Source organism: Phalaenopsis equestris, unplaced genomic scaffold, assembly GCF_001263595.1.
Source record: "Phalaenopsis equestris unplaced genomic scaffold, ASM126359v1 Scaffold000513, whole genome shotgun sequence".
Taxonomy (NCBI): domain Eukaryota; kingdom Viridiplantae; phylum Streptophyta; class Magnoliopsida; order Asparagales; family Orchidaceae; genus Phalaenopsis; species Phalaenopsis equestris.
Genome location: NW_018164953.1, coordinates 2696388 through 2708637, shown reverse-complemented (window position 1 = coordinate 2708637; position 12250 = coordinate 2696388). Strand labels below are relative to the sequence as shown.

General features: G+C 32.1%; 1 protein-coding gene across 2 annotated transcripts in view; it reads left to right on the top strand.

Annotated features, from left to right (window-relative positions):
• Nucleotides 1–9167, top strand: part of LOC110028565 — a 29999-nt gene extending 20832 nt beyond the window's left edge. Inside the window, exons 3-5 of one of the 2 annotated variants that reach the window (XM_020730467.1) lie at nucleotides 8315–8352; nucleotides 8437–8572; nucleotides 8651–9167. In XM_020730467.1, coding sequence (XP_020586126.1) covers nucleotides 8315–8352; nucleotides 8437–8572; nucleotides 8651–9072 — 596 coding nt within the window. In that variant the 3' untranslated portion in view covers nucleotides 9073–9167. The remainder of the gene's footprint in view (nucleotides 1–8314; nucleotides 8353–8436; nucleotides 8573–8650) is intronic. The other variant, XM_020730468.1, reaches the window with a different exon arrangement.
• Nucleotides 9168–12250: the final 3083 nt, after the last annotated feature.

Sequence of the window (12250 nt, the reverse complement as noted above, 5' to 3'; positions counted from 1 at the left end):
TAAGTCTAAGACTCAAAATGGGTCCTGAAGGCTGGAGTTAACAAGCTGATGACAGATTCATTGGCTACTCTTTACATTCAACAAGCTAAGGCCGTAGTGGAAGAACTTATATTTTGTCAGTCTAATGATGACAATAATAGAATTCTATTTGTTGCTCAAGTTTAGGATTCAAGACTTGTCTTGAAGGTTGAACTCAACAAGCCTATGACAAAGTTGTTGGCTATTTTTTGCACTCAACAAGCTTAGTCCGTAGTGTAAGTGCCCCTGTTAGCTAGTTTAACAATAACAAAAGCATGAATCACCCTAGTCTAACACTTAAGTGGATCCTAAAAGCCGAATTCAACAAATGTATGACTAAGTCAATAGCTACTTTTCTCTCCCAACAAGCTAAGGTCGCGGTGAAAAGCGCTTACTTTGTTAGTCCATTGATGATGGTTGTCCCAACTATGCTAATTCAACTTGATAGGTCCAATTGATCTAAATTCAAGAGATTTTCTCAACTGAGCTAGGAATTGAGACAACATCAAAGTAGATGACCCTCACTTAAGAGACAACAAGCAAATTTAATATCATCTTCAACGGGGGGCATGAGGATTAACCAAGGGCATTATTTTGTTAGCGTGTTTATCAGACCACCATGTGTTGGACATGCTTAACAATATTTTATCGACAACCTTGTATTGGCCCCTAAAAACCAAAGCACAATGCACATAACTAAATTAGTTATTCTGATGTTCATAGGAGGCCTAAGGATGAACCAAAGGCACATATCTTGTGCGTCCATAAGACCACAAAGTGTTGGACGTGTCGATGACTTTTTACCATCCATCTTATATAGGCTCTGAAGGCGAGCTCTTTAGCACGCATCCTTCATCAAGCCCAACAAAGCAGAAAGCAAAGAGTAGAAGACAAGATCAATCTCCTTGATAAGTCAATGGAGATAAATTTGGTCGGCTCTTTCATCATTCTTGTCAAATCAAAAAATAGAGGGCAAGTGATTAAGTTTAATCTTCCTATCGAAGCAGTGATGACAAATCAAGTAAGTCGAAGAAATGCAATTCAACTACCTGCCAAGGGAGAATTTTTTTAAAATAAAGTGCCAAGTTTCAATGAATTTTCTATAGTGCGAATGCAATATCAACGAAAGATTGGGCTATAACGACATAAGCTTGTGTATTAAAAATTAATTAATACATTGCATTTCTTGGAGATTTGTAAAGTTAAAACCCTTAACATGGCATCCATATAAGCTTTTGGAGATCTGCAGAGTTAGTCAGTTAACAATAAATATAATCCACTTTAGGCGCACATCATATTTGTTGGGGGAATTTTTTGTGCTTTATATCTGCTCCGCTCACCTATATAATTTCGTGCACATAAAGTCCATTTGGATAAATTTTTGCCCACATAAGATTGTTTCATCAGTGTGTCATTGTACGAAACAAACAGTGTGAGCTCGTCCGGATCGTTGAGATAGTTCGAATGAGCATATTCGCATTTGAATTGGGTTTCATTTGTTGCACGTCGAAGTTTTAAATATTAATGTTATTTAAATATTATATAAATTTAATATATATTTATATAATAATGTTAATATATATTTATATATTTCTATATTATTAATATATATTATTTAAATTTTAAATTCAAAATTTTCTCCATAAGTTTCATTAAAATTAAGTATTAATTAGATATTATTTGAGCCACACCATTTAATTCAAATGAATATTAGTTTCATCCCAAATGAGGAGCCTCAATTTTTCCAATTATGCTCTGAATAAATGTGGATGCAAGCGTGAAAAAATTCAACGTAATTTCATAAATTAGCCCTCACTCCACTCATTATGAATTTCTTTATTTTATCTCTGTTTCTCATTATCTCATGCAACCACAAGCCTCTTGCTCTAGTATCTCATTCCTTCTCATGTAAACCCCACGACATCTCTCCTCTAAAAATAAAATGGAAATCTTCCTCTGCTTCAGATCCACTCCTAGCAGTCACTGATGATTATTGTTGGCAACCGAACCGCCCACCGACATGACAACCCATGAAGCCCTCCATCCCACCTCCCCTTTTCCCACCCGAGAGGAAGAGAGAGAAAGACAGAGGGAGAAAGAAATATCGAGAAAGTGAGAACAAAAGAGAAAAAGATAGAGAGAAAAAAAGAGGAGAGAGAGTTAAAAAAATATCTTATTTGTCTCAAAATTTGTGCATCATCACCTCTTCACATCGATCTCATAAAGGTATTAAAAGTTTATGCTCCAAAACTCTTTGTATATTCTATTTGCAGCACGTTTGGCGCAATGAGGAGAGCTCGTACATGTTTTTTAAGAGCGTGATGGTTATATGCAACATTCGCGATGCAACCTATATGTGACATGCTCGCCATGGCATATGAACCGGTACATGCTCTCAAGAGCATGGTTGGAAAGATTCGTCGATGACATTTACAACAAGAGGGATCTCCATATGTGCTCTACTGTATATTTGCCTGTACCCCGTACATGCATTTAAAGGGAATTGTGTTTAGGCCCAATTTTACCAATGTAGCACCCCTTGTGAAGTTCGGGAGGCTATTGAAATGTTGCTAAAATTTTCTGTGATTTGAACTTGCAAAAATACTTAAATTTGGACTATCAAGCTTGCAAATAACTTAAAATTTTGGCTTTAGTTTAAACTTACAAAATAATTCAAATTTGGGCTCTTTTAAACTTATAAAATAATTCAAAATTCGGGCTCCTTTAAACTTGTAAAAATATTTGAAATTGAACTGTGAAGACTTGTAAATTAGCTCAAATATGAAAAATATCATAGACTTTTGGGCTAAATTTAAGCACATAAATGTCACTTTAAATGTTAAATAATGATTTTGTGTGCTTAATCACCATCGAATCCACAATCCTTCTAGACTGGCAGACGTAATGCAGAGTTAAAGACTTAAATGAAATATCTGCACACATTTTTAATGATTGCACATCCACGTAAATAGCAATAAAACCCTCCCAAAGTCGGCACAAATTTACAAGTTTTAAATACCCGCACATGCTCTGTCGCTTACCTTAATTCACTAAATTTTGGTGTCCTAAAATGCTGTGCAGGTCAATTGCTTGCTTAAGCTAAAACAAAATTCATCTCAAATAATGTGCATGCATTTCAAAACTTTTCAACAATCTCATTTACAAATATCATATTGAAAATTGTCAATTATGAACACTCTTAAATGGGCCGCCTTTCCTAAAGGACAAGGTCGTAAGTCCCACACCTTAATTCGATCCCTTTCCCTAAATGGATTACAGTGGACAAGATTAAGCCCTCACTGGGTTAGTCTGATCCCCTTCCTAATAGGGACTATAGTTGATATGACTAACTATCATCGGATGCTTAATTGAATAAATTCAATCAAAAGCCACAAATAAGTATTTCTACTCATTCTCCTAATGATGGTTATGTTTAATGTGAATTTCAATTGGAGGAGTTTATTGATAAAATAAAAATTTCAAATCATAAATCTAAAGGAAAATATTTACAACAACAACAACAAAGCCTTAATCCCACTAAATGGGGTCGTCTACATTAATCATTTTTATCCATTGCGATTGTCATTTTTATCCATTGCGTCCTATTTAGTATCATATTTTCATTTAATTCTAATAAATTAAGATAATTTTTTATACAATAAGCCCAAGTCTTCCTAGGTCTACCTTTGCCTTTTTTAACATAAGTCAAATAAAAAACATAAACTGTGCTACTTTTCTAATCGGATCATTAGATGATCGACGTTTAATGTAATCAAACCATTTAAGACGACTCTCTCTAATATTGTTCGTCACTGGAGCTACACCAACTCTATCACAGATATATTCATTTCACATTTTGTTTCTAAGTGTAAGGCCACTCATCCACCTAGTCATTCTCATCTCAGCAACACTTAACTTAGTATTATGCTTCTCTTTTAAAGGCCAACATTCCACACCATAGAGCATTTCAGATCTCACTACCATCTTATAAATTTTAACTTTCAGTCTAAGCGGTACTTTTCTATCACACAAAAGGCCCGAAGCATTCTTCCACTTCAACCAACCAACTTGAATTCTACTAATAACATCACCATCTATATCACCATCACTTTGAACAATAGACCCGAGATATTTAAATCGTTCACGCCTTTTAATAATTTGATCACCCAAAGTTACACTTCTGTCAGTAGGGCTATTAAAATTACATTATGTGTATTCATTTTTAGTTCTACTTAAACGAAGGCTCTACTTAAACGAAGGCTAGTTCTACTCAAATGAAGGCTTAGACTCCAATATAGGCCCATAATTCAAGTTTTTTCTGGGTTTTTTTCTCTCATCTTATGCACGAGAATGATATCATAAGCAAAAAGCATACATCAAGGTACATCCTCCTATAAATGTTCAGTAAGACCATCCATAACTACCATCCATAACTAAAGCAAGACCATCCATAACTAAAGCAAAAATATGGGCTTAAAGCCGATCCCTGATGTAATCCAACAGAAATAGGAAAATATTTAGTCATGTTCGAACACAAGTAACGACAAGTAACGACTCTAATATACATATTTTTAATGACTTGAATATAAGTCATATCAATACCTTTCTTCTCAAGAACTCTCCAAAGGATATCTCTTGGAACCTTATTGTAGGCTTTTCTAAATCAATAACAATAAAATGCAGATCCTCCTTATTATCTCTTAACTTCTCCATTAAACCTCTCAACAAATTAATAGCTTCCATAGTAGCCTTACCCCGCATAAATCCAAATTGATTATGTGAAATCTTTGTAATACCTCTTAATTTGTGTTCAATTACACTCTCCCATAATTTTAAAGTATGATACATCAACTTAATTCCTCTATAATTTGCAGACTCTTGTGCTTCCCTTTTATTTTTAAAAATGGGGACCAAAATACTCTTCCACCACTCAGGCATCTTTTTTGTTTCTAAAATAATTTTAAAAAGTTTAGTAAGCAAAGAAACTCCCAAATCTCCTAAATATTTCCACACTTCAATTGGGATATCATCAGGTCCAACAAACTTTTCACCCTTGGTTTTCTTTAAAGCCTCAACTTCCTTTTTACTAATGCAATGGTAAAAGTGAAACGTACAATATTAAGATCACTAAGGTCGATCATATTTTTAAAGGTCGATCAATCACTAAGGTCGATCATATTTTTAGAAACTTTATTAAAAATTTTATCAAAATAACTCACTCACCTATGTTGAATACATTTTTCTAAAAAAAAAACACTTTTTTTTATTTTCATCTTTAATACAATTTGCTTGAATGAAATCTTTACTTTTCTTTTCTCTTTGTTTGACTAGTTTATATATATATTTTTCACCCTTCTTGTCTACTCTATTATAAAAATCATTATAAGCAGAATCTTTAGCATCACGAATAGTTCTTATAGACTCTCTATGGGTCGTTTGATATTTTTCTTAGTTCTCTAAGCTTTTACATTTAAATCAATTTTTATAACATAACTTATATATTTTTTTTTTGCGCATTATTATTCCACCACCAAATATTATTATTTATAGAAACTTTTACTTTTGATTCTCCAAGTGCATATTTTGTCAGTTGTTTAATAGTGTTATTTTTTCCCATATAGCATTTGCTTCTTCATGAATATCCCAAATTTTGAAATCTTGAATTTTACTTATAAAAATAATTTTTTTCGTGTCTTTTAGGTACCCCCATCAAATTCTACAATAATGGATCCTTGTATTTTTTCTTTTACAACTCTTCATCTTAAAATGTAGAAGTAATAATCGATGTTGGGTACTTAAATCCTCACTTGGGATGACCTTACAATCATTACAATCTCGACGTTCTCTTCTTCTCATAAGAAAATAATCAATGTGTTTTATTAGATTCATTCTTATAAGTAATAAGATGTTCATTTCTTTTCTTGAATAAAACATTAGTAGTAATATTATAATCATACGCTAAAGCAAAATCTAATATGACTATATCTTCTTTATTAATCATTCTAAAACTGCAGCCACCATGAATATTTTTGAAATCTTCTACCACTCTACCGACATGTCCATTTAAATCTCCTCTAATAAAAATTCTTTCCTCAAGGGGAATCATTTGTATTAAGTCTTCTAATTCATTCCACAATTTATCTTTAGATACTACATCTAAACCTACTTGAGGAGCATAAACACTTATAATATTAAAAATCTTAGTATCAACAATATTCTTAAGGGCTATAATTTTATCTCAAATTTTATTAATTTTTACAACATCATCCTTCAAACTCTTATCTATAATTACACCTATATCATTTATAGTGCGACACTTATCAGAATACCAAAGTTTAAAACCTAAGTTATCAATATCCTTAGTCTTTTCTCTAATCTATTTAGTTTCTTGAATACATAAAATATTTATCTTTCTATGAATTATAATATCAACTAATTCCATTAATTTATTATTTGAGAGTACATATATTTCAAGATCATATCCTAATATTAGTTTCATAGACTAACTTCTTTACCCGTATCCGTCCGTAGTATGAGAACTCTTGCTTTTTTGACACTACACCTGGGCGCCGGTGTAGAGGCCCTTGCACATTTTTCACTGTATTCAGGTCATACAACGCGCCGTTTTCAGGGGACGACCTAGCACTTACACAATGATCAAAATGATTCATGTCATGATTTTTTTTTGGGCAAGTTTTACGTCGGTTGTCGACTACCTAACGCAACCATCCATTTTTCACATCCGGGTTTGGGACCGACAATAACAGTGTTAAAGAAAAATATTTAAATAAAAAAAAATCATTACACTAAAAAACTAAGAGTAAAAGAAGCATCCACCTTCCACCATCATTTATTGGATAGCCAAATTTAATGTTAACTTAAGTTCACATAGAGCCAAAATTATATCAAGTATATTGCTAAATTCAAATTCAAAATAATAAAGAAAAATATTTAAATAAAAAAAATCATTACACTAAAAAACTAAGAGTAAAAGAAGCTTCCACCTTCCACCATCATTTATTGGATAGACAAATTTAATGTTAACTTAAGTTCACATAGAGCCAAAATTATATCAAGTATATTGCTAAATTCAAATTCAAAATAATTTCGTGTCAGTAAGAACGTGGCCCGAGTCCCATGCCCGTATCATATTGTCATCAAATGACACTACAAGAAGCAATTACAACCAGAGCCTTCTAACTAGATGGTTTGTCGCTAAATGACACTATTATGTTACAGTCATGTCTATAGCTCTTATGTTCTTTAGTGGTATGTTGCCCCTTTGAGTTATGAATCATAGAGTATATTTGATAGACACAAAACTCTCTATAAGCTAAGATCGAGTTAAATTAATCCCCTTAGAAAAATATTCACCCCATTTCTAAAAGATTTTTTTGGTCGAAACAACCCATGGTTGTTGGCAATGATACTTATATCAAGTTGGGTCGACTACCTCCTCTACTAAGTATATCAGGGTCCAAGATGCCATGAGATGATGGAACCATGTAATCTTGATCAGGTGCTTCATCATTTCCCCAACCATTTGATTTTAAGCTTGACAATGATGGTTTTCATTAATTTTATATCATAAATCTGATGGCTAGCCTTAATCGAAAGTGCTCTCCCATTATCAGGAGTAATTAACCATGGGGCTTGTACATATGACAAACCTTGAAGCTCAGATCTTAAAGTCCTCACAAAATGATGGTGAAATCTCTTAGTAGTGTCTTATCTACTATTTTATCTACCTTCTATAAATTTAACATGGAACTTTACTTCTCTCTCATCTCATCTCATCTTCTTTTTCAATGGAGGCTTGAGGCCTTTTTGAATTTTCGGAGGCCACAATCTTTTAAATGAAAAAAAATGTTCGCAACACTACAACAGCTTTTAAAAAGACTCTGATTTTCTTATAATAACCTAACATACTCTTTGGGTTCATTTGGAACAGTTGTAGTTGTTTGTAAAGTTAACTATAAAATTGTTTTATGGAGAATAGATTTGAAATTTATTATGTGTATTATGGAATTTTTTCTTGAAAAAGTTTGACAACAGCTTTTCTTTATAGCTACAACACTTGAGCAAATTTAGTTTTAAAAGGTTCTCTCATGTAAATGCAACATGAAAGTTATAGCCAAATAAAACTGGCTGCGATCTGAAAAGCAAATAAACTTGCTGCATTTTACTTTCAGAAATTAACTTAACGGCATTTTACTTTCATCCTCCTACAAACTCTGAACTCCACAGACTATTATTGCTTTTACTAACTCATTTGTTGAATTTCTTGGCAGAGTAGTTGGGATACATGTAATTGAAGCACCAGTGCTTCATCCTGTAAGGGAATTAGTAATATTCTACTTAACCTTCCATCTCTCTTTCTTCATTTTAATCAGTAATTCCTCTTCTTTCATTGGCTAGATGGCTGAAGGCCTCTTCAATCTCGTAATCGGATGGACTTTCCTATTTGCTCCACTTCTATTCACCGACCATCGTCGAGGAAGATTTCGTGGATCTCTTGACCTTTTGTGGGGTTTTCAGATGTTCCTTACAAACAGTATCCTCTTCCCCTCCATTTTAACATCCTAATTCCCTATTTCTGTTCACTAATGGCTTGTCTTGTCCATCTTGGCAGCTTTTCTAATACCTTACATGGCTATCCGACTCAACAACCGAAGCGACAACACGGACCAGTCACCTCTAAAGTCATCAAAATTAGGCTTGTTGATGACAAAAGGCGCTCGGTCGGTTGGCTTAATCGGTGGAATTGTGTGCTTTGTTTCTATAATTTGGGCTTTCTTAGGCCGTCCGGAAAGCGGCTTTGGGGATTTCGATGGCCGGTGGCGGTTTCTGGAGCACTACATCGGATCGGAACGGCTTGCTTATGCGTTTATATGGGATATCATCCTCTATGCTGTATTCCAGCCATGGTTGATTGGTGACAACCTTCAGAATGTAAGGATGAGTGATCAAGAGTTGGTGAATGTGTTGAGATATATGCCTGTTGTTGGATTGGTGGCTTATCTTCTCTGTTTGGATGATGATTCAGATTTATAGCAGGACTGCTGGTTATATTGTTATGGAAGATTTAGTTGTATACCGCTTAATTCCTGTGTATTTATATATCCAACACCTATACTTCAATTTTTATATATATGCTGCCTTACATATGCATAAAAGTGTTTATATCACTTTATATCACTTTTCAAAGGTTAAAATAGTTGTATTTTTTATGTGATGTGAAAGATTTGGGTGTCATAATTGTAAATAATTAAATTTTAGATGTTAGATATGTAAATACATATCAACTGTGTAGCAATGTTTTGAAACTGAACTAGACATTGAACCGGTAATACATGTTCAATTTTCAAAAGTTAAATCGGGGTTTAACCGGACGATCAAATAAATTATAAGTATATTTAAAAACAACAATATATAAGATTTACATGACACTTAATTCCTATGTATTCAAATAACCAACACCTAAAATTCTATTTTAAAATGTTTTCATTTTTTATAAAGTAGTGATATTTTATATGTTATGGATGATTTTGGTGGTATAAATGTAAAAAAATAAAAAAATGGAGTTTATGTGTTAGATATGTAAATAAATAGAATTAGGTTGCATGTGTAAAATGAATTTTTTTGTAATAGTAAGTTTTTTTTATGTGATGAGTGATTTGGGTAGTGTAAATGTAAAAAGTAGATTTTAGGTATTAGATATCTAAATTACATAAAATTGGTGGTATAAATTTTAAAAAGTATATATAATTTTTGTTTTAGGGGTCAAACTGGCCTGTTTTTGTTGGTTTCAAGCCGGTTCACTACAGTTTGATGTATGCTTGTGTATCTAAAGCGTTCACACCTTTTAAGAATTTGATCACCCATAATTATAACATTGTCACTAGAGCTACTACTACTAAAATTACATTCCATGTATTCAGTTTTATTTCTACTCAAATGAAGGCCTTTAGACTCCAATGTGGACCTCTATAATTCAAGTTTTTTATGAACTATTTCTCTAGTCTTATCCACAACAAGGATATCATCTATGAAAAGCATAGACCACGGTACATCCTCTTGCAAATGTCCAATAAGCACATCCATAACTAAAGCAAAAAGATATGGGCTTAAAGTCGAGCTCTAATATAATCCAACTGAAATAGGAAAAAACTTGGTCAATCCTCCATCAATTTGAACACAAGTAATAGCTCTAATATAAGCCTCATCAACATTTTTTTTTCTCTAGAACTCTCCAAAGGACTTCTCTTGGAACCTTATCGTAAGCTTTTTCTAAATCAATAAAAAAAAATGTTGATCCTTCTTACTCTCTCTATACTTCTCCATCAAATCTCTCAATAGATGTATAGCTTCCATAGTAGACCTGTCCAACATAAATCTAAATTGATTATGAGAAATCTTTGTATAACATCTTAACCTATATTTAATATCCCTCCCCCATAATTTTAAAGTATGACACATCAACTTAATTCCTCAATATATAGCACACTCTTGTGCATCCCCTTTATTTTTAAAAATGGGAAACATAATACTCTTCCTCCACTCCTTAGGTATCTTTTTAGTTTTTAAAGTAATATTAAAGGGTTTAGTAAGCCAACAAACTCTCAAATTTCCTAACAATTTCTACACTTCAATGGGGATATTATTAGGTCCTATGATTTTCCACCATTGGTACTCTTTAACTCCTCTGTGGCTTCTTCTTCACTAATGCGACGGTAAAAATATAAATATTTTATTATTATTAATGATATTAAGATCGCTAAGGTCGATCGTATTTTCAGAAACTTTATTGAAGAATTTATCAAAATAGCCTAGCCACCTATGTTGAATATCTTCTAAGAAAAATACTTTTTGACTTTCATCTTTAATACACTTAGATTAAATCTTTACTTTTTTTTTCTCTTTGTTTGGCTAGTTTATATTTTACAACATCTTTTGTATTTAATCTATTATAAATATCTCTAAAAGCAGAATTTTTATTCTCTTAGATTCCCTACAGGCTACCTTATATTTTTTTTTGAATTCTCTAAACTTTTACATTTAAAATATTTTTTATAACTCAAATTCTTATATTTAATCTTTCTTGCACATTATTTTTTCACAAACAACTATTTTCATTTATATAAATTTTTCCTATTTCATTTTTCAAGTGCAACTTTTTCCACTTGTTTAATAGTGGTTTTTACGTTTTCCCCATAGAATTTACTTCTTCATGAACATCCAAAATCGTGAAATCTAGAAGTTTACTCATAGAAATATTTCTATTTGTATCTTTTAGGTGCCCACATCTAATTCTATGATAAAGATTCCTATGATTCTTTATTTTACTACTGTTCATCTTAAAATCCAAAACTAATAATCGATGTTGAGTACTAAAATTTTCACTTGGAATGACCTTACAATCTTTGCATTTTTTATGATATCTTCTCATAAGAAAATCATTAGTTATGTTTTATTAAATCTATTTTTATAATAAAAATACACACATCTCTTTTCTTAAATAAAGTATTAGCAATAACAAAATCATACGCTAAAGAAAAATCCATTATGGTTCTACCTTCTTCATTAATCACTCCAAATCCGTAACAGACATGAATATTTATAAAATCTTCTACCACTATATCGACATGTCCATTTAAATCTCCTCTAATAAAAGTTCTTTCTTTAAGATGTATCATTCGTATTAATTCTTCTAAGTCATTCCAAATTTTTTTTCTTAGAACCTCTATCTAAACCTACTCGAGGAGCGTAAGCACTTATAACATTAAAAATTTTAGTCATAACAATAATCAGACGGGCTATAATTATATTTCTAATTCTATTAACTTTTACAACATTATCTTTCAAACTCTTATATAAAATTATATCTATACCATTTCTAATGCTACTCTTATCTGATACCAAAGTTTAAAATTTATGTTATTAATCCCTTTCGTCTTTTCTCCAACCCATTTAGTTTCTTGAATACATAAGAAATTTATCTTCCTATGAACCACAATATCAATCAGATCCATTAATTTACCTGCGAGAGTATATATATTCCAAAATTTTATCCTAATATTAGTTTCATGGACTAAGTTTTTTACCAATATCTATCTGTAATATGGGAACCCTTGATTATTTTACACTACACATAGACATCGGTGTAACGTCCATTGTACACTTTTCCCTATAGTTAGGTCGTACAGAATGTCGCTTCTAGGGAACGCTATAG